Genomic DNA, 24,469 nt, shown 5'->3' on the forward strand with positions numbered 1-24,469 from the left:
TTTCCAGTTTTGTGGCATACAGGCTTTTGTAGTAAGATCTAATGATTCTCTGAATTTCCTTTGTGTCTGTGGTTATGTCCCCCTTTTCATTTCTGATCTTATTCATTTGCAAATTCTCTCTCTGTTGTTTAGTTAGTTTGGATAGGGGTTTGTCGGTCTTGTTGATTTTCTCCAAGAACCAACTTTTTGTTTCATTGATTCTTTGGGCTGTTTTCTGTGTTTCTATTTTGTTGATTTCAGCCCTCAGTTTGATTATTTCCAGTCTTCTGCTCCTCCTGGGTGCGTCCGCTTCCTTTTTTTCTAAAGCTTTCAGGTGGGCTGTTAAGTCCCCGATGTATGCTTTCTCCATTTTCTTTAAGTGGGCACTTAGTGCTATGAACTTTCCTCTTAGCACTGCTTTCATAGTGTCCCATAGGTTTGAGTATGTTGTCTCTTTATTTTGATTAAATTCAAGGAAGATTTTAATTTCATTCTTAATTTCTTCCTTGACCCAGGTGTGGATCAGTAGTTGACTGTTCAGTTTCCATGAGTTTGTCGGCTTTCTGGGGGTAGCATTGTTGTTGCCTTCTAACTTTAATCCATGGTGATCTGATAAGACACATGTGGACACTGATATTTTTTTGTATCTGTGGAGTTTTCCTTTGTTTCCAAGTATGTGGTCAATTTTCGAGAAGGTTCCATGAGCTGCAGAGAAGAAGGTATATTCTTTCCTATTTGGGTGGAGTGTTCTATAGATGTCTGTTAAATCCATTTGCTTCATTACCTCCAATAATTCTCTTAATTCTCTATTAGGTTTCTGTCTGATTGACCTGTCCATTGGATAGAGAGTTGTATTGAAGTCTCCTACTACTACTGTGTGTGGTTTGATGTCTGCCTTGAGTTCTAGTAATATTTCTTTTACATAAGTGGGTGCTTTTACATTAGGGGTATAGATATTCAGGATTGAGACTTCATCCTGATGAATTGTTCCTGTTATGAGTATAGAATGTCCATCTCGATCTCTTCTGATTGATTTTAGTTTGAAGTCAGTTTTGTTAGAAATTAGTATGGCCACACCTGCTTCTTTCTTAGGACCATTTGCTTGAAACACCTTTTCCCAACCCTTTACTCTGAGTAGATGCCTGTCTTTGTGGTTGAGATGTGTTTCTTGCAAACAGCAGAATGTTGGATCCTGTTTTCGTATCCAATCTCTTAGCCTGTGCCTTTTTATAGGTGAATTGAGCCCATTAATAGTAAGTGATATTTATGACCAGTGGTTGTTTACTCCAGTTATTCTTATTGTTTTTGGTAGTAGAGTTTGTGTGTCTCCCTTCTTTGAGTTGTGCTAGTGAAGGGTCACTAGATGCCTGAGTTATTGTGGGCAGTGTTGGCAATGTTGGGTTCCTTGGGTTGCGATATTCCTTCTATTACTTTCTGTAAGGCTGGAATTGTGGCTACGTATTGTTTAAATTTGTTCTTATCCTGGAATTTCTTGATTTCTCTATTGATTGTGAACAGTAGCTTGGCTGGGTATAGTAGTTTGGGCTTGCATCCATGGTTTCTTAGCTTCTGAAGTACCTCTATGCAGGATCTTCTGGCTTTCATGGTTTCCATAGAGAAGTCAGGTGTAAGTCTGATTGGTTTACCTTTATAAGTTACTTGGCCTTTTTCCTTTGCAACTCTTAATATTCTTTCTTTAACCTGTGTATTTAGTGTTTTGATTATTATATGGTGAGGGGATGTTTTTCTTTGATCCAGTCTGTTTGGTGTTCTGTATGCTTCTTGAATATTCAAAGGAATATCTTTCTTTATGTTGGGAAAGTTTTCTTCCATAATTTTGTTGAAAATATTTTCTGGGCCTTTGAGCTGTGACTCTTCTTCTTCTATTCCTATTATTCTTAGGTTTAGTCTTTTTATTGTGTCCCATATTTCCTGAATGTTTTGTGATGAGAATTTGTTGGCTTTGCTGTTTTCTTTGATCAGTGCGTTTATTTTCTCTATGGTGTCCTCAGAATCTGAGATTCTTTCTTCTATCTCTTGTATTCTATTGATTATGCTTGTTTCTGTAGGCTCTGCTCGTTGACCTAGATTTTCCCTATCCAACTGGTCCTCCGTTTGTGTTTTCTTGCTTCCATTTCAGTTTTCAATTCTTGAACTGTTTCCATTACCTGTTTGATCGTTTTTTCTTGGTTTTCCCGGGTATCATGTACGTATTTACTCATTTCTTCAAACTTTTTGTTATACTTCTCATCCATTTCTATAAGGGCGTTTTTTCACATGTTGTTTAAGCGACTCTATTGCTTTCATAAAGTCATTTTTTTTCCCACTTCTTCTGTGTTAGGGTGTTCAAGTCCTTCTGTTGTAAGATCATTGGGTTCTGGTGTTTTCATGTTGTTTTTGAGATTATTGGGTGAATTTTTGCCTTGGTACCTGCTCATCTCCTCCTATTGATGCTATCTAATGGGACTTTTAAAACTAGTTCAGGTTTCCCTGCTGGCCAGGGGCTCTTCTTACAAAATGCCCTTGCTCTGTTTCCTGGCTCCTGCCGGGGGCCACGATCCCTCTCACCCCTCAGAAGGGTCTTCAGGAACAGGACCCGGCTCCTCTTTTGCTAGGGACCTCGCCAACCAAAGGCCTACATCTTTGATTTAATGGTAGTGGGGCGATCTACTCTCAGTGTTGCGCGCTGGTCCCGCCGCCTGCGGCCCCGCGCGTCTTCCGCCCTTTCCTATCTTTTCTCAGGATATAGTGAATACAAAGTAAGAACAGGATTAGAAGTGATCTGTCTCGGCAACCTAGATTGTGATATTTTGGTTTTTCATTTTTAAAAATTATATATATAATTTGAAAATTCAGAAAGTTAAAAAAATTTTCTCTGATGTACATGTGTGAGAGTACAGTGCATATATCCATGGCACACATGCAGATTTCAGAGTACAGTGCATATATCCATGGCACACATGCAGATTTCAGAGGACAGTGCATATATCCATGGCACACATGCAAATTTCAGAGGACAGTGCATATATCCATGGTATGCATGCAGATTTCAGAGTACAGTGCATATATCCATGGCACGCATGCAGATTTCAGAGGACAACACCAAGTGTTGGCCCTTACCTTCTACCCTGTTTGAGACATGTTCTCTGTTTGTCACTCTGTATACCAGGCTAGCTGGTTCACAGTTTTCTGGGATTCTCTTGTCTCTGCCTCCTACCTTGCCACAGGAACACCAGGATTACAGGTATATGTTACTGGGTCGTATTCTCTTCATGGCTTCAAACTTCTCTGGCAGGTGTTTACCCCTGGATCATTCTCTTCATCCTTAGAAAGTTTTTTTTTGTTTTTGTTTGTTTATTATTTTTTAATATATTTATTTATTATGTACACAACATTCTGCCTCCATGTATGCCCACATGCCAGAGGAGGGCGCCAGATCTCATTACAGATCATTGTGAATCACCATGTGGTTGTTGGGAATTGAACTTAGGACCTCTGGAAGAGCAACCAGTGCTCTTAACCACTGAGCCATCTCTCTAGCCTGAAAGTTGTTTTTTTGGGGAGGCATTTACACAATAAACTTGAAGCGGAAAATAATTAGCATTGTGAAACAACATGACTGTTAGTGACTAATGATGATTGTGAGGGGAAAATATGATATAAAACAAGACAAAACAAAAGACTATAAAGCTTGACAGTCTTACCTTTTCTATATGTTTATGTAACAATAGAAGAAGAGAGTGTGAGAAGAGAGGAGCTGAATTTAGTTGCTCTTCCAGCATGAGATTGATCAGCCAGCAGACAGGCCGCACAGCACAGTGATGGGGGTTTATGGCAGGGGCTTATGTGTGACACACATGTGACGGTAATCATGGTGCATCCGGGCATTTGGATGTGTCCTTTTCTTGCTCCCAGCCCTCATTACTTAGGGCCTGGTTTTCTGGAGAGCCTGTGCTTTCTGACATGTTGGTCTCCTTCACTATTCATTCTTGTATTCTATCCTGTCTGTGGCCCATTATGTCAATTTAAAGGCAGAATTGTGGCTATTAAGAAAATTAAGGATGGAAAAGAACCCAACCTAAAGTGTTGAAATAGCCAGCATTCTCCTAATTGATCCTCTTGATCATTTGTTCACTGAACTTAAAAGTTTCTTACCTGAACATGATCTCCAGTTTTGCCCTCTTCAGGCCGAGCGTACGCCAGTTAGTTGCTTGTCTTCTCTGAGGATCTTTAGATTGAGTCAGTGATCATGGCATAGAGCCTGAGGAAAGGGTCAAAGCAGTATGTTTTATAAATTCTAAAGTGCTTTGAAAACAGAATGTGATGAAAGTATTTGAAAATATTCTTCAAAACTGGTTTATTTATCTTTCAAAAGTCCTTAAAAGAGTTAAGGTTTTTTAAATTGATTTTTATTGTGCTCTACGTTTTTCTCTGCTCCTCTCCCTGCCTCTCCCCTCTCCTTCAACCCTCTCCCAAGGTCCCCACTCTCCCAATTTACTCAGGAGATCTTGAAAAGAATTAAGTTTTAAGTGTGTGTGTGTGTGTGTGTGTGTGTGTGTGTGTGTGTAGGGGTGTCCGTAAAGGCTAGGAAGCAGCTAGAGTTACATACACTTGTGAGCTCACATACAGGTGCTGAAAATGAATGTGGATCTTTTGTAAGAGCATCAAGTGCTCTTAACTGATGAGGCATCTTTCCAGCCCACAGAAATCTTATGTAACAATGGGGGGGAAAGCTGTTTCAGGCGAGACGTATTAAAAGGATGTTGATCCTGATTTGGACCATGAGATTTCTGTCTGGTGCTCCCATGGGGGTCTCTGTCTCTGTCTCCTTTCATCGCCTGATGAAGGAGACGGAGCACAAGCAAGGAACTCAGGACCACGAGGGGTGCACCCACACACTGAGACAATGGGGATGTTTTATGGGGAACTCACCAAGGCCAGCTGGCCTAGGTCTAAAAAAGCATGGGATAAATCCGGACTAGCTGAACATAGGGAACAACGAGGAATAATGAGAGCTCAAGAACAATCGCAGTGGGGTTCTTGGTCCTACTGCACGTACTGGCTTTGTGGGAGCCTAGGCAGTTTGGATGCTCACCTTATGAGACCTGGATAGAGGTGGGCAGTCCTTGGGCTTCCCTCAGGTCAGGGAACCCTGATTGCTCTTCGAGCAGATGAGGGAGGGGGACTTGATTGGGGGAGGGGGAGGGAAATGAGAAGCGGGTGTGGGGAGGAGACAGAAATCCTAAATAAATAAATAAAAAAGAAAAAAGAAAAGTTCAAAATAAAGTTACAACATGCATGAACTGCTAAAAAAAAAAAAAAAGGATGTTGATCAGCTATTCCCAAACTTAAGAAAAGAGACTGAGCAAGTTGAAGTAAACTTAAAAAGGGTGTTGATTAGGTGTAAGTTTTATTTGAGGTTGTAGTAGCAGGTCTTAAAGGGACATTCTTATGGGAATGTGGCAGTGGAGGTTTGGCTTATCAAGTTCCAAAAGGGAATAAGAACTCTGTTGGGAACTACACCAGAGACCATTTGTGTTACTTTCTGACAAATGAGCTAGTTATATTCTGTTTTTGCCGTTAAAATCTATGTGAGATTGAGTTAAAAACTAACAAACACATTTGCTTTTATGAGGACCTTTTAAGATAACCTAATGTCCATGTTGCAACATGATTACTGTTCGCTATTCTTAGTTCTACTGCAAGAGACAGCAGGTGAACATTGTGCAGCTTGTTTGATGAAAGGAACTTGGATAAGTGTAAAGTTCCTAAGAAGGCTATTGCAGAGAAAGCAGCTATAATTGTTAAAGACTCATGCCAGTGACCAGTGTCTTAGTTAGAGCTTCTATTGCTGTGAGGAGACACCATGACCACAGCAACTCTTATATAGGAAAACATTTAATTTAGGTGGCTTACAGTTCAGAGGTGGCTTACAGTTCAGAGGTTTAGTCCATTATCATACTGGTGGGACATGGCTGTGTGCAAGCAGACATGGTGCTAGAGAGGGAGCTGAGAGTTCTACATCTTGATCCATAGGCAACAGGAAGTTAACTGGGACAATGGGCATAGACAGAGCATAGGAAACTTCAAAACCTACCCTCAGAGTGACACACTTCCTCCAACAAGGTCATACCTGCCTCCTAATAATTCCATGCCCTAACTTATGGGGACCAGTTACATTCAAATCACCACATTCTACTCCCTGGCCCCCATAAGCTTTTAATAGTATCATAATGCAGAATGCATTTAGTCCAATGCCAAAAGTTCTCATAGTCCATCACAGCCTCAACAATATTTAAAAGTCCAGAGTTCAAAGTCTCTTCTGATACTTCATGCAATCTCTTAAATGTAATCCTCTATAAAATCAAAATTTAAAGGCAGATCACATACTTTCCTACATATAATGGTACAGGATATACACTGCCATTTCAGAACATAGGGAAGGGAGTATAATGAGGAAGTACTATACTAAAGCAAGAGAGAAAACCAGCTCTGCAAACTCCAAACCCTGGATCTCCATTCCTGATGTCAAAATGTTCTTCATTTCTCCAACTCCTTTCAGCTTTGTTGACTGTAACATACTTGTTTCTCTTGGCCTGGTTCTACTCCCTATTAGCAGTTCTCCTCAACAGGTATCCCACAACTCTGGCATGTCTGTCATTTTGGGGTCTCCAAGGTAATCCAGACTTCAACTTTACAGCTTCATATAATGGCCTATCTAGGCCTCCATTCAGAGGCACCCATAACACATGCCTTACCTAAATTGTGGAGGGAGATTCCATAACTTCTTTCTTCTATCTTTGACTCTAAAACCAGAACCACATGGCCAAAGTTGCCAAATTCTACTACTTGCTTGTGGCTGGAACATGCCCCCCTTGTTCAATTACATCCTCACCAACCTTCTGTTTTTGATGGTTTTCTTCACTGTCTAAGCTTGGCTGTCCTGGAACTAGCTCTGTAGACCAGGCTAGTCTCAAACTCAAGAGATCCACCTGCCTCTGCCTCTGGAGTGCTGGAATTAAAGGTGTGCCCACCATACCTGGCTCTAAACCTTTCTTTAGTCCTTTTCACAAGTTGGAAATTTATTTGGGTAGGATCTTGCTCTGAGGTTCACTCCTTTGATTATATTTCTTACTTTGTTTATCTTTTTAAACACAGGACTTAACTCCATTCCATTTCCTGGTGTTCCTTTTCTTCTCAAATTATACATTTTGTATTATTATTTGCCCAGCTTCCTCTTTTCATTAGAGTGAACACTAATAACCACATAACATACTAGGCTGTTCTAAAGCTTCCTCTACTGATTGAATTAATCTAGGATTCTTCACTTTAGCCTCAGCCAATTTTTCAGACAGGGCAAAAAGCAGCCCTTCTACCCTCTCCCATGATGCTCATGTTCCCAATTTACTCAGGAGATCTTATCTTTCTCTGCTTTCCATGTAGATTACATCCATGTATGTCTCTCTTAGGGTCCTCTTTGTTGTCTAGGTTCTCTGGGGCTGTGAATTGTAGGCTGATTTTTCTTTGTGTCTAAAAACCACTTATGAGTGAGTACATATTTGTCTCTCTGGGTCTGGGTTATACTGATTATTTTTTAGTTAATCTTGTATTCTGCCACTTTGCTGAAAGCATTTATCAGCTGTAGGAGTTCCTGGTAGAATTTTTGGAATCATTTATGTACAATGTCATATAATCTACAAATAGTGATGTTTTGACTTCTTTTTTTTTCAATTTATTTCCCGTTGATCTCCTTTAGTTGTCTTATTGCTCTAGCTAGAACTTCAAGTATATTGAATAGATATGGAGAGCGTGGACAGCCTTGTCTTGTTCCTGATTTTAATGGAATTGCTTTGAGTTTCTTTCCATTTAATTTGATGTTGGCTACCAGATTGCTGTAAATTGCCTTTATTATGTTTAGGTTATGTATTTTTTATCCCTAAGCTGTTCAAGACATTTATTAGGAAGGGGCATTAGATTTTGTCAAAGGTTTTTTTCAGCATTTAGTAAGACGATCATTTTTTTTCAGTTTGTTTTTGTGATGGTGGATTACATTGTCTGATTTTTTTTTATGTTTTTTATGTTGAACCATCCTCGCATCTCTGGAATGAAGCCTACTTGATCATGGTGGATGATCTTTTTGATGTGTTCTTGAATTCGGTTTGAGAATATTTGATTGAGTATTTTTGCATCTATGTTCATGAGGGAAACTGGTCCGTATTTCTCTTTCTGTATTGAATATTTGTGTAGCTTTGTGTGTCAGGGTGATTGTGGTCTCATAAAATGAATTTGTCCATGTTCCTTCTGTTTCTATTTTGTAGAGTGATTTGAGGCATATTGGTATTAGTTCTTCTTTGAATGTCTTGCTGAATTCTGTGCCAAAACCATTTGGCTTGGAGCTTTTTCTTTGTCTGGTTGGGAGACTTTTAATGACTTCTATTTTCTTAGGGGTTATAGGTCTATTTAAATTGTTTGTCTGATTTTGATTTAACTTTGATAAGTGGTATCTAGCAAGAAAATTATTCATTTCTTTTAGATTTTCCAGTGTTGTGGAGTACAAATTTTTAAAGTATGACCTTTGGATTCTTTGGATTTCCTCAGTGTCTTTATTATATCTCCATTTTGGTTTCTGATTTTGTTAATTTGGATGTGCTTTTTTAGTGTTTTAGGAAGTTTGAATAAGGATTTGTCTATCTTGTTGATTTTCTCAAATAACCAGCCCTTTGATTCATTGATTCTTAGTATTGTTCTGTTTGTTTCCATTTTATTGATTTCAGCTTTCAGTTTGATTATTTCCTCCTGTCTACTCCTTTTGGGTGAGCTTGATTCCTTTTGTTCTAGAGCATTCCGATGTCCTGTTAAGTTACCAGTATGAGATTTCTCCAAATTCTTCATGAAGGCACTTAGTGCCATGAACTTTCCTGTTAGCACTGCTTTCTTGTGTCCCACGAATTTGGGTACGTGTGTATTCATTTTCATTGAATTTTTGGAAGTCTTTAATTTTTCTTTATTTCCTCATTGATTCAGTAGTAATTTATAGAGTTGTTCAGCTTCCATGAGTTCATAGGCTTTGTGTTGTTTCTGCTATTGTTGAAATCCAACTTTAATCCATGGTGGTCTGATAGGATTCAGTTGCCTGTCCATTTAAACTTAAGGATAATAGACGCAGCGTTCTGTTAGGGTCTTCTAGAGGACACAATACTGAGTATATGACTATAAAAAGGGCTTCTACACATGTAGACTGGGATTCCCACAGTAGCTGTGAGCAGCTGGAAGAGGTAGCTGCTCTGTTGAAGAAGCTGGATGCCTCAGAAAAAGATAGGGGAACAGTGAGGGGCAAGGTCTAGCCCAAGGCCTAGGATGAAGGCCTGGAAGCTTCCTATAAGTCTCTGATGTGAGTTTACATTCAAAAGCTGGACATAGATTCTTTTCTTGTGCCTATAAGCAGTGGCATCAGTGACAGAATGCCCAGTCTTAAGAGTCAAGCCCAGGCTCTCAGTGTCCCGTTACTTCCATTTCTAGTTCTACCCAGAGCCCCAAATATTGGACATTGTAGCCTACATTCTGGTCAAGTCTACCCTGCCCAGCTCACTGAGTGTCAGGAAACATGCTCACAGAACTGTGAAATGTGCTTTACTGATTTTCTGTGTATTACTCAGTTCACCAAGTTGTAGCCAAGATAAGCATCAGAGGAGTTCTAGTTTTGAGTATTTAAAGATGTTACTTCACTATGGGAAAGTAGGTGGTAATGAGAGCTACCACTCTATTGAGAGGTTAGTGTGTGAGTTAGGGGGCTTTAAGTGGAGAAAGGACAGAAGTCATCCTTGTTTCCTTTGCATGGAGTTTTGAAAATGTTACTACAAATGTGTATACTTGGCTTTGTGGCAGCGGCCTTCCGGAAAGAACACTGCCCTCATTTATAGTGGGAAGACAGCATTGCGGATGAGACAGAGAGCTACTGGGAAGTGAACCCAGATGAGACCCTGCATAATGCAGTGCTTGGGGCTGCTATCAAACAGAGAATTGTAAAGGCCTCCATAAGTGCCATCCTTCAAACTGAAGGCCTGGAGTGGAATACTTCAGAGCCAGCTACTGAGTGCAAGTCCTCATTCTTATTCCGTAGGAAGTTTGCTGATGAGGAGGTCTATTGAGAATTCACACAAGAATTCTCTTTAAGGATTTCTCTGTGCTTCTCAGACAATATGCTATCTCAAGTTCATAACAGTGTTTATCACTATCGTTAAGTCATTTTGAGCCTTACATTTCATTTTGGCTTATATGACATTCATGTTTCTTTAGCAATGAAACATGTGAACTGTGAACTGATTTCAATTAAAAAAATCTCAAAATAATCTAACATATAATTTTCTCACATTTTCATGGAACGATGTAGTCTTTCTTCTCCCCTATGTTTTGATTTTGTTGCCCCCTTAATTCCTCAATATTCTGCCCATTAAATGAATTGGCTATCTTGTATCAAGTTAATACTTGCCAGTGGTAATGACTGTATCAGTGCTTATAAGATAATGCTGGCTTTTTTCTTTTCTTCTAGTTTTTCCCTTTCCCCAGTAAGAATTTATTCTGAGCTGTTTTGTGCTTCCACTGTAGTGACACCTCAGCCAAGGCCCTGTGGGAAGCCTTATTGAACACCAAGCACAAAGAGGCAGTGATGGAAGTTCGGAGACATCTAGTGGAAGCAGCCAGCAGAGAAAACCTGCCCATCAAGATGAGTATGGGTAAGCCTCTCTGTCCACTCCTAGCGGAGCCATGGCAGTCTGAGGAAACTTCTCTAACCTTCTCCTGAACTGTGGCTACCCTAGCCAAAATGGAATTTAGATAAAAGTATTGACTATTTGTGAACTATTGACAAGGAGAAGGAATATGTGCACACTGTCCCTGGGGCTTAGCACTAACTGCTTTTCTAAGTTTCAACTTGAAAAGTCCAGGAGAGTCTTTGAATATATGGAATATTTTTTTTGTTGTTGTTTTGAGACAGGGTTTCTCTATGTAGCTTTGGAGCCTGTCCTAGAACTCACTCTGAAGACCAGGCTGGTCTCAAACTCACAGAGACCTGTCTGCCTCTGCCTCCCAAATGCTGGGATTAAATGTGCGCGCCGCCACTACCTGGCTGGAATAATTCTTTTACTTTCCTAATTGATGATTGCTCAGAACCACTGTCAGCAAATTCTATTTTATATCTACTTTCTCTCCCTCTTATGATAGAGGAATGTGCTTTCATCAGTTCTGAATCAATGTTTAACTATTATAAAAACAGTAATTGAATGGGCAGACAGGCTGTCCTGTCGCTTGTCTTCCATGGCCATCCTGCTGATTGTCTATGCACATGATGGGTGGTTGAGCCTTGTTCACCAAGAGAATACATTGCTTATTTTTTTCTCCTTTGTCCCCATTCAGCTTTGATGTTTGTCTTATAAAATGGAATTTATATCTTAAATATAAATAACTTCTTTTGTTTTGATCAAAAAGAGAATAACACAGCAATACTTTGATTTAGAAAAAAAATTCCCTTTTCTTTCCTGTTTTAGTATGTGTGCTGCCAAAGTAAGCACCCAGTTTTTGTTATTCATGAGGCTGAGATATGAACTCAGGTCCTCATACTAACACAGCTTACCCACTGAGCCATCTCTCGAGCTCCACCCCGCTTTTACAGTATTGTTTTCTTAAATAAGACAATGATTTAAAATACAGAGATATTTTAATATGGATATTAGATCTTGCTCATAGGTAGAATTTACTTTTAGAAACATGAAAATGTATTCCTCTTTTAGTGATAGAGTTCCCTTCTCTCTTGTGGTGTGCTCTCTGCTAGCTTGTAAGTATTAGTGTGTCCTTATGGATGGGAGTGAGGGCTGCTCTGAGTGTCTGCTTGTCGGGATGCGGACGCAACAGCGCTTTAAGTTAATTGATGTGGGAGGATCCATTCTAATGTGGGAGGCCTTCCTTGGGTGGAGGGGCCTAGACTGGACAGAGAAGCAAGAAAGGAGAAAGCAGGCTGAGGCTCAGCCTTCCTCGCTGTCTGCTTCCTGGCTGCAGATTCCCTGTGACCCTGACCAGTCACCATGTTGAACTGCATCCTGAAACCATCAGCCAAAATGACCCCTTCCTTGTTTCTGTCAGAAAGTGAATAAGAAACTAACATACGCTGGGGGGGGTGGTGGCGCACACCTTTAATCCCAGCACTCGGGAGGCAGAGGCAGATGGGACTCTGTGAGTTCAAGGCCAGTCTGGTCTATAAGAGCTAGTTCCAGGACAGGCTCCAAAGCTACAGAGAAACCCTGTCTCAAAAAACAAAACAAAAACAACAAAACCAAACAAACTAACACAATGTCTAAATTCTTGATTAATTATGGATACAAGTATCATCAACTATCAGGATGAAATACATTTTGAAAGTAGAAGAGTGTAAATGAAGCTAGGAGAAAACCAATTAGAGACCATGACATGAAAATACTAAAACAAATAACTTTTAGTGTTTGGAAAGTGAAAGCAACTAATGGTTACTGAGCTCCTAGAAGATATCCTGTCTTCTCTGCTGATGTTTACTGAGCTCCTAGAAAATGGCCGGTCTTCTCGTTATAGTTGCATCCTGTGAATCATTATAGCACTGTAGAAGTTAGCCTCCAGTCACTCTGTGTAACCATTGTTTTTCACACAAGGACCAATGTTCACCTCCAGTTGCCCGTCTCTGAGGAGTAGGGCTGGAATTCAGATGTAGACATCTCCTGTCAGAGAAGATGCACTCTGTCCTCAGCTGCGCTAACTCCTTGTAGACAATGCACAGCCTGTTTTGAGTAGAAGTTGTTCCTTTAAAACCATTTTGTTGTTTGACTATTAATTCTAGTTCCTGCAGTTCTCCCTTTCTAACTTCCCTTTTATTCTCTCTCTCTAACATATGTGCTGTGAGGTGTGTGTATATGTAGTGCATGCGTGTTTGACTGTATATGAGCACTTGTATTTCTCAGTATGCTGCATATGAAGACTTGAGGCTGACATCATTGGGTATCTTGCTCCATAACTTCCCATATTATTTACAAAGTCAGGTCATGCAGGCATCTCTTCTCTCTACTTCTTGAGCATGGCAATTACATGTCAGGCTTTTAACGTGGGTTCTAGGGATCCAATCTTGACTCCGTATGACTCTAATTCATCTAGTGGATACCCCCCATACTGCCCCCCAGTTGCATGCCTTGGAAAAAATCCTCTTTTCTTAGCTTCCCCAGTGTTGGGGTGCACCACCATGCTGGCTGGGCTCCTTGCCTCACTTTCCTTTCCACAGTCCTGTATGTGATACTACCAAGTGTGCTTCGTTTGGAGTTCTTACTCATAAGTACAGTGACACAAGAACTAATTCATACTGTGAACTAAGAAGAGCCAGATTGCACAGACGATCTGCATGACGACTTATACTGTGTTTTTTTGTGATATCGTAGAGCATAAATCAACTTTTATAGCTCAACACTGGACTCTTTAAAAATCAATAAACTTTACTTTTCTAAAGAGCTCTATCTGTGAAAAATAGCTAAAGCCAGAAATTAAAAAAAAAACAAACAAACAAAACAAAACCCCTGAGTAACTCCATGAAGAACTCAAATGTTTGATTTTTTTCCTATCAACTCCCCCCTCCCTAAAAGAGATAAAGTGGTTTTCTTTATCCCAGAACTCCAGACAGGGAGGTGGGGTGAGGGAGGGAAGAAACAGTCGCCTGTGAGCAGGGCCAGCTCATGCTTTATCCCCGTGCCAACTTCAGTTAGTGAAAGATAACACAGCGTGGCTACCCACCGCTGCTGTGTGCCACTAGCCAGAGTTACTCGTGGCTCTCATTCCCATATACAGATCCATAACCACGAGAAGTAAGAAAAAGAAGAGGACGTTTTAAATACACCGAGACATCAGTATTTGAAAGCTGCCTGTCACCCAGCTAAACAGTCACATGTCTGTTGCCTGGGTCTCAAGTGGCTGGGATGCTGAAAGCAGCAGTCAGGACTTCATTATGTTCTCTGAACTCCTCAGGACTCCCTGGCCTCTGCTGTAAATTTACTAAAGTATGAATTCTCTGCCTGTAATCTAGGCTTCTGGTGTTTTTGAGACATTAAACAGATTTGATTCTAGACCGAGGATTTGCTTGTGTTTAAATTTATGAGAGGGTTTTTCCTGCTGGAAACCTCAGATCTTCAGTATAAAATCCCTCAGCATTATGAGCACCAATAGAAATAAACTTCGTTCTCTTAAATGATAAAAGTAATTGCTGCAACAAAGAAAAAACTTCATTTTATCATAGTATATCTAAACATCTGTCATCTTACTGAGAGTTTGTTATGAAATTGTCAGTTAAGTAGATACGTTCCAGAAAAGTGATTTTTAAAACCCTGGAAAGGGAATTGTTTTTTCCCCACTGACTTTCACAAAAGGAAAAATGTATTCTGAAAGTAAAAAAACAAATAGACCCCAAGAAATACATTTGTTTCCACCCTAGAAGGCCAAGCAGAGGAGACAGGAATAGAAATTCCTAGCTCAGGTTCTGCTCCGTTTCCAGCACTCCCCTCTCTGGAGTTCCATCGTGTTGAGAGGTCTTTAGGGCTTGGCATTTTGCTCTCTGCAGAAGGACATTCTGGTGCTGGCCTTGTGGCAGGAACACCCCGGTAGAGCTGAAGTGAAATATTGTTGTCCTTTCTTTCCCCTAGATGTCTTGAAAGACTGTTCTATGCTTCAGAACTCTGTTTATTATTTCAGTGCTTTTTTATTTAAATAAAAGAAAGCATTTAGTTGGTACTTGCTTTTAGTTTCAGAGAGTGAGTCTCTGATCATCACAGCCAGGAGCATGGCAGCAGACAGCAGGCGTATTTTAGTGGTGAGGACGGTGCTCTCAGCCATCGTCCTTCTCTGCAGCATCCTAGTCTGCTTTACGAGACATCGTGTGCCTGTAACCTTCATTTCTTCAGACTGTGAAGGATACACAGTTGTATTTGAGGGCGGGCCACACTTGTGTTGCTTATAAGCCCAATTTCAGTTTACCATAAAGCTGGGGAAATGTCGCTCCCTGGAGTTAGAGAATGGATGCTCTGCCCAGCAGGAGAGGACCCTGCTGCCGGTGTCGGCCCTGAATTCACTCTGTTTTGACTGGATACCAGCCATGCTTCTGTCGCATTTGGGTTTTTTCTTTATTATGAAGAATTTTGTGATGAAGAGAAGAGAGAGAGAGGAGAGAGAGAGCAGGGGGAGAGTATTTGTGTGTGTGTATGTATGTATGTATGTATGTATGTGTGTATGAAAGAGAAAGCAACACAAGAGAATGGAAGAGCACAGCTCAAAGGGAGGAAGAGTGGGATTGGAAAAGTTCGCAAGAGGAGAGATTAAACACTAATTAATACCAATACATCATGCAATAAGAATAATTTACAAAATATGAGAAAATCTAGGCATGTCCTGGGCTCCATATATGGACTGAGTCTCACATTGTTTTATGTTTTACTTGTTATTAATTTTTGGAAAGGACAAGAAAAGTAACCTTTGCTGTGTAGTTACTGAATTTTTAGATAGTTCAGTTATTTCATGCTCCCAATAATCATGTGAGTTTGCCATCCATTTTCACATTCATTTTACAGACCCAGTCAACTGAGATCTAGGAAGGTTGAGTTTCATTTGCAGGACTCCTATGCGGTTATGTTGTCTCTCAGATTAGGGCTCCACTTCTGTTTGATGCCATAGGTGCTGGGACTCTGCAGAGCACAATTCTCTTCCCTCTGGCTCCCTGACAGGCTATGCTAAAAAATAGTACTGAGGAGACCGTGGGGCTGAAGGGCAAAGAAGGTACTTGCTCCTTGTCTGCTTCCCAGGAATGTCTGTTCTGCCCGTGTTGTGTCAGCAGTACTCCCTGCACAGGGTCGGTGCCCAGGGTCGGTGCCTGCCTGTGCTCCCCAGTGCAGCTCGCCCAGTGCTTGGAGAAGCAGTGCTGTTTCCACTCCTGAGAGGACCAACAGCTGAGGAGTGCCCCGTTCTCGGGGGTCTAAGGTTCACCCGTAGGTCTCTTAACCTTTTGTTTTCTCCACTATGGTGTTGTAAACTGCATCTTCCCGTGATACCCTTAGGTTCCTCTTATTCTTTTATTTCAGACAATTAACAACTGTATATGTTAAGTTTCTGTGTTCAAATAGCTGATATGCTTTGTGTCTACTGCAATGGTTCTCAACCTTCCTAATGCTGCAACCCTTTAATACGGTTCCTCATTTGTGGTCACCCCAGCCATAAAATTATTTTCTTTGCTACTTCATAACTGTAATTTTGCTACTGTTATGAATCATACTGTAAATACCTGACATCCAACCCCTCTGGAAAGGGTTGCCGCCCATAGGCTGAGAACCGGGCTGTGACACTGTGACCAGAGACTAAGTGAAGATATAAGCCTGGGTCTGTCTGACTTCCTTCTGCAGTCTCTTTCTAGAAAGCGGTTGTGTGCACTGCTGCAGGTGCTGCTATGACAGTGCCATTCCTTGCTTAAAGCCCTCCGAGGGCCAGTGCCTTAGGAAGCCCCACACCTATGGGACTTTCTAAACCACCCTATGTCTTCAGGCCCTGTGGGGTACCCACACCCACAGCCTCCTCTTTTGTTCTATGCCTTCAGGCCCTTGGGGCACCTACACCTACAGCCTGCTCTTTCTGAACCACCCTATGTCTTCAGGCCCTGTAGGACACCCACTTGCCCCCCTGCTTTCTCCCTCTACACCTTGCTCCTCTGTGTAAGCCTTCTCGGAGGAGGCAGGTCTCTGCTGTCTGCAATATTTTATTTATCTGCTCTTCCAGCTCTGCTTTCTCCCCTTCTCTTCTCACCCCTGGAGGCTGACCTCCAGGACTGCCTTCAGTACCCTGCATCAGGTGCTAACTAGAGAGAGAAAAGTGTGCCTAGGCTGGTCTGTGAGTCCAGGACACATACAGTTAGGGTTATTTGCCTGGCTTCTTTCAGGTGAATGTGACACTCAGGGTTTTCTCAGCTTATGTTCTAGTAAGAAGTCCCTTTTTAAAGGGTTGCATATTTTCCTGTTGTGTGTGCTGTCATTTTCCTGCCACCACCTTGATTAGTCTAATTACTCACTTCCCAACATACAGTCCCAAGCACATGTATACTTAATCTTACTCCTTTGTCTTTTGTTGTAAAACCTGTGTTATTTTTGACCTAACCTGGGTGTTGCTTTCTTTGTGGAGTTAATGAAGTTTCCATCTTCCCCACCTCCCACCCCTTCCTTGGTAACTCTGGTTCTATGGAACCACCACTCTTTTCTGAGCCCTTGCCACGGTGTAATGTGCATTAACCTAACGCCTTTGCAGACAGTGTCTTCGTCTATCTTCCCTGGTCATTTGGAGAACTGGGACAGGGTAGTGTGTAGCACTTGGTTCAGTGAACGGGTTCTCCTGAGTGTGGGCGTGATAGAAAGGAACCTTCAGCATTTCTGCTTTAGCATGATGTGCTACTGCTTATGTTTCCAGATTTCCTTTCTGATGCTTTTGTTCCACTTGAAGTCTCTGGGGCATCTGTCATGTCCGCACATCATCTGCCTTTTTGATCCCTTTCTCTTTCTAATAGGTTCATGCCTTCTGTTCTTTACTTCCAGTTTGCTGCTGTCTAGATCTGTCATCTGTGGTTATGCCTTGCATGGAGTTCAGCTAATGCGTTTTATGGACCTTAGAGTCTTAGCCTCTCATCCTATTTCCACTTCACTTTCCAAAATAAGACCATGTATTCCCTGCACTTCGATTCTGGATTCTGGAGACACAGTGCTGTGCTAGGTTTCTCTGGGTCCTGGTGACTTGAGCTAAGGTCTGTTGTGGGAGCTGTGGGCTGTGTTCCTGCCGCCCCAGCTCCTGGTCGCCTGGCTAGCTTTAAACCCGAAATAACAACACACAAACTGTATTCTTTTAAACACTGCTTGGCCCATTAGCTCTAGCCCTTACTGGCTAATTCTCACATCCCGATCAACCCATCTCTAATAATCTGAGTAGCACCAGTCTTACTGGGAATGATTCAGCGTGTCTGACCTGGCAGCTTGCTTCATTGCGTCTGCCCGGGAGAGGGGAGCATGGCCTCTGAGCTCACTTCCTCTTCCTCCCAGCATTCTGTTCTGTTTTCTCCTCCCACCTATGTTTTAACCTATGAGGGCCAAGCAGTTTCTTTATTTTTTAACCAATGACCTTCCTCCATCAAAGGTCTTCACTCTGCATTGTAAGTGCTTTGCTTACTGAGCCATCCCAGCCCTCTATATGCTTTCTAGTTTCCCTCTTTTTCTTTTGTAGACTTCTAACTTGTCCTTGCATTCATTGTACAGAATGCAGTTTCTCCTTCTTGCCCTGACCCTGGCAGAGGGGCACAAAGGATGTTTCTGTTCTGCCCCCTTACCACCTCCTCTCTGATTGCTTCCCAAGATTGTACTGTACCAAATGAATAACATTTGCATCATGGCCATTCTGAAATGAAGCTGACTGCTTGTATAATTTGGTGCCACTATTTTGATTGGTATTAAGGCCCAACACTTTTGACCACAATCATTTTTACGCCAAAAGTACAAAAACAGTAGAGTAGCAGAAATTCAATATTATCAGCATAGTTTTGACTTTGCCTGGAAGTGTGTCAGAAACATGGGTTCATGGGACATCTTTGAGAGTCATTATTGAAAAGATTGCCATAGCCTATGTGATTTAAAATTGGCACAATTCCATAGAGTTCAGTGGAGTCACTGTTAGATGTCAAAAGGAGACAGTCTTGTCTGGTCATCCAATCCCAAGTGGTCAGCCTCAAACACATGAGCATATGAGCAACAGATGGACTCAGGAGAGAGAGGGAAAGAGAGAGAACACTTGTAACAATGGTAATTAAAGAAGAAGATGTCTTGAATTTGAGAGGGAGTGCATGTAAACAGGAGAAGTTGAGGTAGAAATGATACTAATACAGTACTCATGCATGAAGTTCTTGAAAAAGTAAAATGTAAAACATTAACATTAAAAAAAGATTTATAATTCATGGCATTTTTTCTAGAGACTAAGCTGAGGCAGGAGGAGGAAGAGTTGGAGGATAGCCTGGGCTAAGTAGAGAGTTCCAAGCCAGTATGGCATGTATAGCTAGACCTTGTCTCAGTTACTATTTGAATTTTTTATGTATTAGATTCTTATAGGGTATGGAGGTCCAGGTTGCAGACTACTTTAAATTATTCTATATCATATAAAATTTCAGCTTTCAGGCTGACTTTTGAATGACTGAATGTGTTTGTGTAAGTAAACACTCATTGTGTCCAGCACAAACAGCGAGCCATAGACTGATAAAGGAGTTATTTACACAAGCAAATCATTACTACCTATGAACTTACTAAATTAAACCAACATCACAGAGACACATGAGTATCAAAATCATATCAGAAAGCCAGGCCTGGGAGCTCATTGAGCACAACATACTGAGTGATTCAGCCAACTACCTGGGTCATATAAAAAGAGGGTTCTGTTTTCAGACCATCTAGAGTAGGTAGTCATCACAGGATAACAGATGATTAACTCCCAACCTGGTGGTCTTTGGGTCTTGAGTTCAGCACAGGCCTCCTGCTTAACGGAGCCCCTTTGCCTTGCTCTTTATCCAGGCCCAGCTTTGTGTGGTTTCAAGCTCTGTACCTTCTCCTGAACCAGACCCGTGTGCCTCGAAGAGTGCATGGGTGCTCTTTCTCTGTCTTTCTTGCTGGATGTTTGGTTTTGTTTACAAGAAACCAACGCAGGTTTCACTTTGTGTGTGTGTGTGTGTTTTCTATTTTTTATTGAGCTTACTTTGTTCTGATCTACATTATTTTCTTCCTTATGCTAAATTAAGGTTTGCTGTTTTTCTAGTTCCTTGGGGTTCAGTGTTAGACTATTTAGAATCTATAAGTTTTTGTTGGTGTAAATTTAGATTATGATCAATTGGGCTTATTTGTTTCTTAAGAATTTTTTATTTTTATTGTATTTGTATTGCAGAGAGAGAGGAAAGAAAGGAGGGAGAGACAGAGAGGGAGAGAGAAACAGAGAGAGACAGAGGGATACACACTGGGAATGGTACCAGGCTTTGAAATCTCACCCCCCTGCCCCAAGCTCTACTTCCTCTAACAAGGAAGACCTCCTAGGTCTTCCCAGACAGCACCATCAGCTGAGTACCGAGTGTTAAATGTTAGAGCCTATAGGTGATATTTCTTCAAGCTAAGCTACCATAGTGTGTGTGTGTGTGTGTGTGTGTGTGTGTGTGAGAGAGAGAGAGAGAGAGAGAGAGAGAGTAAGAGAGAGAGAGAGAGAGAGAGAGTCAGTCTCTGGGGCCAGAGGTAAGGAGGTTGTGAAGTGAACTCTGGTAACTGCAGAACCATCTTGCCAACCCTGTTTCCTTTTCTTGTTTTTTTTTTCCTTTTTGTCTCAAATCACTTCTCAATTTCCCTTTGGGGTTTATGTTATATATTGGTTTCTCAAGTGGAGTATGTTGTTTAATTCTGAATGTTTGTGAACTTTCTAAGATTCCTCCTGTTGTTGGTCCTAACTTCTCACTGTTGTGGTTGGGAAGCATTTACCAAACTATTTCAATCTTGAATTCATTAAGACTTGTTTTGTGATGTAATATCCTATCTCTCTTAGAGAATGTTCCTTCCTACAGTGTTCCTTGAGTGCTAGAGCAACATGCATACTTCACTTTTACTGGATGGATGGTTTCATACATGTCTATTAGGTCTAATGGGGCTAAGTAGGGCATTGAAGCCTCCTGTTATTGAACTAGAGCCCAGTTCTCTTTTTAGATTTATTAATACTTGGTTTACCTATTTAATGCTTTGATATATATTCATACATGAAATTTAAAGATTTCTTTAACTCATAAACACAAGTGTTTTGCCTGCATATGTGTGCACCACAGCATGTGCCTGGTACCTGTGGAGTCAGAGGTGGATCCCCTTGTACTGAAGTTAGTTGCTGTGAGCCCCCTGTGGGGGCAGGGAACCAAACCCAGGTCCTCTCCAAGAACAATAAGTGCCCTTAACCCCTGAACCATCCCTCATCTCCTTGACATATTCACACTATGTGTATTCACTTCCTGCAGCAGTCTTAGGTTGAATACTGTTTTGTCTCATAAGGTTTAGACCTCTGTTTGTTTTCTTTTGTCCAGTGTGTGTATGAGCTATCTTCATCTTTTACTTTCAGTCTATGTGTGTCTTTTAAGCTAACAGATCCCTGCTGTAGACAGCATACACTTCGGTCTTGTTTTCCACCAGTTCAGCTGTTCTGTATTCTTTGGATGATCACTTGAACTCTTTGTATTTCAAGCTCTTACTTGTTTTCAGGGCTTGTTCCGCTCGTTTGGTTGTTTTCTGGTTGTTTATCTGTTACCCTTTACTTGTTGTTTACCTTTGTGCTGTGGTATTTGTTCTGCAGTGTGAAGCTCTAATTCCTGTCGTTTTTCTGTTTGAGCATCTGCTGCAGTTTTCAGTTGTGTGGTCACCATGAGCTTACAGAAGACATTTTTTTTTTTTCCCCGAGACAGGGTTTCTCTGTGGTTTTCGAGCCTGTCCTGGAACTAGCTCTTGTAGACCAGGCCGGTCTCAAACTCACAGAGATCCGCCTGCCTCTGCCTCCCGAGTGCTGGGATTAAAGGCGTGCGCCACCACCGCCCGGCTAGGGCATATTGTTATAATAGACTATTTTAAGCTCACAACAACTTTGATCACAAACAAATGCCTAGGCTTTTACCCTATTCCCCAAATGTATATTTTTGTGTTTACAATCAACTTACTGTTTTTATATTTTTTTAACTTACTCTAACTGCAGTTGTTTTTGAAAATTTTCACTTTTGGCTTTATACTAGAGACCTAACGGCTTCCACGCTGCCATTGCAATAACAAAGTATTTTGAATTAGACTATGTATTCATCTCTACTAATAATGAGTTTTATAGTTTTGGAGACTTTCCTGATAGTAATTACCATCATTTCCTTTCTAAACGAAGACTTTCCTTGAGGATTCTAATGAGGGCTGGGGCTGTAGCAGAGTTTTGCCTAGTGAGCATGAAACCCTAGGTTCAGTCCTCAGCACTGCATAAAACTTGGCATGGTGGTATGTGCTTGTTCTGATCTCAGGCCCTGTAGGTAGAGGCAGGAGGATCAAAAGTTCTCGTAGCCTGGACTCTATGAGTACCTGACTGGAGAAAAAAAAGAATTTCTTATAAGTCAGGTCAATTTGGAGACTGGATTGCTATGATTCTCAGGCTAACCTGGCCTATCTAGTAAGTTTTAAACCAGCTTGGGCTGTAGAGTCTTTTCTGAGGCTGGCTTATTTCACACAATATAATGTCCTTTTGTTCTATTCATTTTGCCCATGATTTTTATTTATAGCTGAATAAGACTCCATTGTGTGTTTGTACATTTTCTTTATCCATCTTTTGTTGGTAGATAGGTAGGCTTAGTTCTGTTTCTTAGATATTGCTATTAATGTAGCAATAAGTGTGGATGCAGTAGGCTCTCTGTTGACTTAGTGATGTGGGAGGTCCTTCTGTCTGTGTGTTGCTTTTATTTATTTATTTAAAATTTTTTTTTTAATATCAGTGTCCTTTGATTTTTTTATTTAAGTATACAGTGGTCTGCCTGCATGCATGTCTGTACACCTCATGAGTGTCTGGTGCAAAGGCCAGAAGAGGGCATCAGATTTCTGGAACTGGAGTTTCGGACAGTTGTGAGCCACATGTGGGTACTGGGTATTGAACCTGGGTCCTCTGGGACCAGTGCTCTTACTGCTGAGCCATCTTAACAGCCTCCGTGCCTGTAACTTGAAGTGTTTTACCTGTGTTTTTCTCCAGCACTTTCCGTGTCTTTGATTCATTTTGCAGGGTGATACGATAGAAATCTAGATTCATTATCAGATCTGTGGATTTCCAGTTTTCCCCAGTGCAAACCTATCTTTTTTCTAATGTATTCTTTAGATGTTTTTGTTGAAAATTAAGTGGATTAAGGTTTATTTCCGGGTTTTCTATCCTGTTCCATTGGTCTCCATGTCTATATTTTGCGCTTTTAGTAATATGGCTCTGGAGTGTAGCGTGAGAGCAGGTGTGTTAAAGCCTTGATAGAGGAGGATATTTGTTGAGTTCATTTACATTTGAAGTTATTAAGATGGTCACTGGCTCCTGTGATTTTATTGGCTGGTGGAACTGCCTCATTTTATGTTTTTCATGAAACGTCCTTTCATTACTGTCAATTTTAAATGACAGCTTTCCCAAATATAATAATCTTGGATGATAGTTACTCAGTTTCATGACTTAAACTGTTTTCTGCTCTCCTGGCATTTAGGATTGCTGGTGAGAGATCTCATATTATTCTGACGTGTTTTTCTTTGCAGTTGAGTTTATGTTTTTCTTTTACAGATTTTAGTGTGTTTTTTTTTTTGCTTTGTATTTTGACATGTTGTGGTCATACCTACTTGAGTTTCTGAATGCTTCTTTTCTAGATTTGGGGAAATTTGTACTATGATTTCATCTGATATATATTTTATATCTTTAGTTTTTATTTAGGCTCCTTCTTGCATCCTGGGTTCTCTTAGGCCTGGTTTCTAGATTGCTCCATAGTTCTTGGACATTCTGTTCATGTTTATCTTTTCTGTCTTCTTATTGTTTGAGTATTCTCTGGGCTTTGTCTTCCATTTCTGATTTTTTTTTTTTGGTCCTGTTTATTAGGTTTTCTTTTCTCTGTATTTTCTGTTTGACTTATTAAGTCATTTCCAAAATTTGTATTTATTCTCCAAAATCTCAATCTTATTGCTGATTTTTTTTCCTCCACACTGGCAGTTTTTTCATTCATGTGCTGATTTTCTTACCCACTTTGCTGAATCACTCAAGCCCCAGGCTGCTGTGTTTTTCTTTTCTCTCCGTGGTCTAGATTGGATTAATTTGCTTGTTTGTACTCTCTTTGAGGTGACTGATTATTTTTACTAGTTAATGTCAAAGTCTTCACACAGCATTTTATCCATTTTATTGTGTATCAGTTTCAGCAGTTGGATAATTATGATCTTTTAAAGAGATTTGTTGCCCATCACTTTTATTCTTCTTTTGTTTTTACAATGCAATATGCACATCTGTTTAGTATATCCTAGGATTTATTTAGAGATCTTATCTAGGGATTGAGCCATTAAACCCTAGAATCACTCAGTGACGACTAAGGAACAGCACCACCATCGTGTATCCGATGCAACAAGACCGATTGAAGCATACTAGTATGTCATCAAGTACTATAAGTCAGACAACAGAATAGGTAATGTAGAATTTTCTATGAGGTTAAACCTTATTTATGGAAATGTGGAAGTAATAGATTTATATGGGAGTCCCCTCTATGTGCTATGATTACCATTAATGAATAAAGAAACTGCTTTGGACCTATAGCAAGGCAGAACTTAGGTAGGCAGGGAAAGCTAGGTTGTATTCTGGGAGGAAGAAGGGCGGAATCAGGGGGACG

At 40.7% G+C, this 24,469-nt stretch overlaps 1 protein-coding gene across 1 annotated transcript in view; it reads left to right on the plus strand.

The window, feature by feature from the left end:
• The window catches only part of Scfd2 (sec1 family domain containing 2), a 352,858-nt gene that overhangs the window by 25,459 nt on the left and 302,930 nt on the right, over positions 1-24,469 (plus strand). The window contains exon 3 of the mRNA XM_041671663.1: positions 10,585-10,712. Within this exon, the coding sequence (XP_041527597.1) occupies positions 10,585-10,712 (128 nt within the window). The remainder of the gene's footprint in view (positions 1-10,584; positions 10,713-24,469) is intronic.

Source organism: Microtus oregoni, unplaced genomic scaffold (assembly GCF_018167655.1).
Source record: "Microtus oregoni isolate MIOR12 unplaced genomic scaffold, Mior012 000021F_ref0000039, whole genome shotgun sequence".
In the NCBI taxonomy this organism is placed as follows: domain Eukaryota; kingdom Metazoa; phylum Chordata; class Mammalia; order Rodentia; family Cricetidae; genus Microtus; species Microtus oregoni.